This window comes from Propithecus coquereli, unplaced genomic scaffold (assembly GCF_000956105.1).
Source record: "Propithecus coquereli isolate 6110/MARCELLA unplaced genomic scaffold, Pcoq_1.0 Scaffold57, whole genome shotgun sequence".
In the NCBI taxonomy this organism is placed as follows: domain Eukaryota; kingdom Metazoa; phylum Chordata; class Mammalia; order Primates; family Indriidae; genus Propithecus; species Propithecus coquereli.
In genome coordinates this window covers 4263846-4265967 of record NW_012151618.1, presented here as the reverse complement: position 1 = coordinate 4265967, position 2122 = coordinate 4263846, and the positions used below count along the sequence as shown (strand labels likewise).

General features: G+C 35.4%; 1 protein-coding gene across 1 annotated transcript in view; it reads right to left on the bottom strand.

The window, feature by feature from the left end:
* PIGB (phosphatidylinositol glycan anchor biosynthesis, class B) overlaps nucleotides 1-2122 on the bottom strand; it is a 28974-nt gene that overhangs the window by 3208 nt on the left and 23644 nt on the right. Inside the window, exon 8 of the mRNA XM_012658025.1 lies at nucleotides 11-77. Within this exon, the coding sequence (XP_012513479.1) occupies nucleotides 11-77 (67 nt within the window). The remainder of the gene's footprint in view (nucleotides 1-10; nucleotides 78-2122) is intronic.

Below are 2122 nucleotides of genomic sequence, written 5' to 3'. Positions count from 1 at the left end.
GGCGAGAAGCGTATTTGATAAAAACAGGAAACTTAGAGCTGGTTTCTTCCATGTTTTCAGGTGGGTTATTGAGTATCCTATATGAAGAAAACACATTGAACTGTACACTGGCAATCTTTTATTTTCTTATGTTACCCACAAATATAATTTTTCATGGAAACAGCACAAACTGTAATACCATGATGGACAAATAAAAAATAAGTTATCATAATTTCTCTGACCATTCACTATCCCTGTATTGCCATCTAGGTCTTTAAAGTATTAGAAAAAATATTGAGTGCCTATTCTGGTACACAGCACTTCCTAAATAAATAGGACTTTTAATTGTTCCATTTACCTACCTCTTTAATCTCCCAAGCACTAGTAATGGATAGTTCAGTGTGTAACACAAGTCTCAGTAATGTGTCCTCTTAGGAAGATAAGCCATTGGGCTTCTAGGAGATTTTCAATAGCAAGTGTGTGAGTGGTGGTATGGATTGTTTTCTGAAAGAAGAGGACTAAGTCTTAAATTTTTTTTTTTCTTTTACTATAGTGTTGGGCAATCTGGAGATGCTGAACAATTTTTCTTTTTTAATTTGTGCAAGTAATTTGTGTGTGGCAAAAAACAAACAAAAAACCAAGTAGAACAAACAAAGGTATAAAAGGATAAGTAAAAGTCCTTCTCCCTGCCCCCCACCAACTCCTGCTTCCCAGCAATAGCCACTGATAATGAGCACATTAGGATCTGTTAAATACCAAAGAACAAGCCTTTCCATTGGAAAAGAGTAAGTAAGCTATTAGTAAGCTTCCTCCCAAAATGTTAGCACTAATACCCACTGGAGCCAAGGCAGTGTTTTCCATTTTGTTCCTTCTCTATGACTATTTTAGATTACCCATAGTTCATACTATTTAAGAGTTGGAATATCACATATCCATGTCACCTAGTACTGTTAGTCTACTTGAAATATCTCTGATTAATCAAAGAACTTTCTGAAAAGTGATGTGAAGAAAAATGTGGCCAGATCAAGAAAACTAAGCCTATCATGTAAAACTTACATCTACATTTATAAGGGGTTTCAAACGGTAAAATGATGAACCTACTAAAGAGGATGAGAACTAAAATTAGTTGTATTAGAAATAAGATTCCAAAAGTTCAACCATCTATAATAATTCCAGTTACAGATTCAACAGACCAGCAAATACAATTTGGAGCACTTAACTTGTGTTGACAGGCAAAAACCACATCTACCTTAATGGGTTCAAATTACAGAAAGCTATACTAAAGCTTATCATGGCAAGGCACTAGAAAATAACTTGCTTTCAGAGATATTCAAATAAGTAGTGTGGGCACGTGTAAAGTGATTCACTCATTAACAGTTTGTTCACTCATTAAATTGTTCATTGATAATTTTATCAGAAACTATGGCATTAGGGATACAGTAGTATGGGCGGGTGATTCAAAATGGGAATATGTGGTGATAAATGTTGTGAAAATGGGATTCTGGGTAGAATGCTGGAAGATAACGTTCCCAGCATCTTCAGTACTGGGGAGAGGGATGTCTCTTAGGTAACGCTTACCTTACTTACAGTATGGTGGTACTTTTCACTTTCTGAAGTTAGCTCATTTTAGAACAGATCATATTAGTGAGAACTGAATCTCCATATTACGTAGACGAATAATATGAAGAAAATGCTGGGAAGGGAAGGAACAGTTGAATACTGCCTAGGGAGAGTCAGGTGATAGCTTAGTTTCCTCAGGGATAGTGGGTACTGATAAACATTCGCCATTCAAAATTGGCTTCTGCAACAATATTACGGATCAGATGAGCTTTTGTGGGCTATTCTGGGAGCCTAACTACATGTTAAAGTTATTTCTAAGGGAAAATGCATTTCAAGTTCCAACTTGAAGTTTGGGGGTAAAACCTTATTTCAAACCTGAGGACTGCCTTTATTAACATAAATTTTTAGCATCTGATAAGCATTTGACATATAGGGAAAATATCTTTAGAAATTTCCATTATCATCAAGTGACTTCTGTGCACATGTTAGAAAATGCATTTCAAGTTCCAACTTGAAGTTTGGGGATAAAACCTTATTTCAAACCTGAGGACTGTCTTTATTAACGTAAATTTTTAGCATCCTA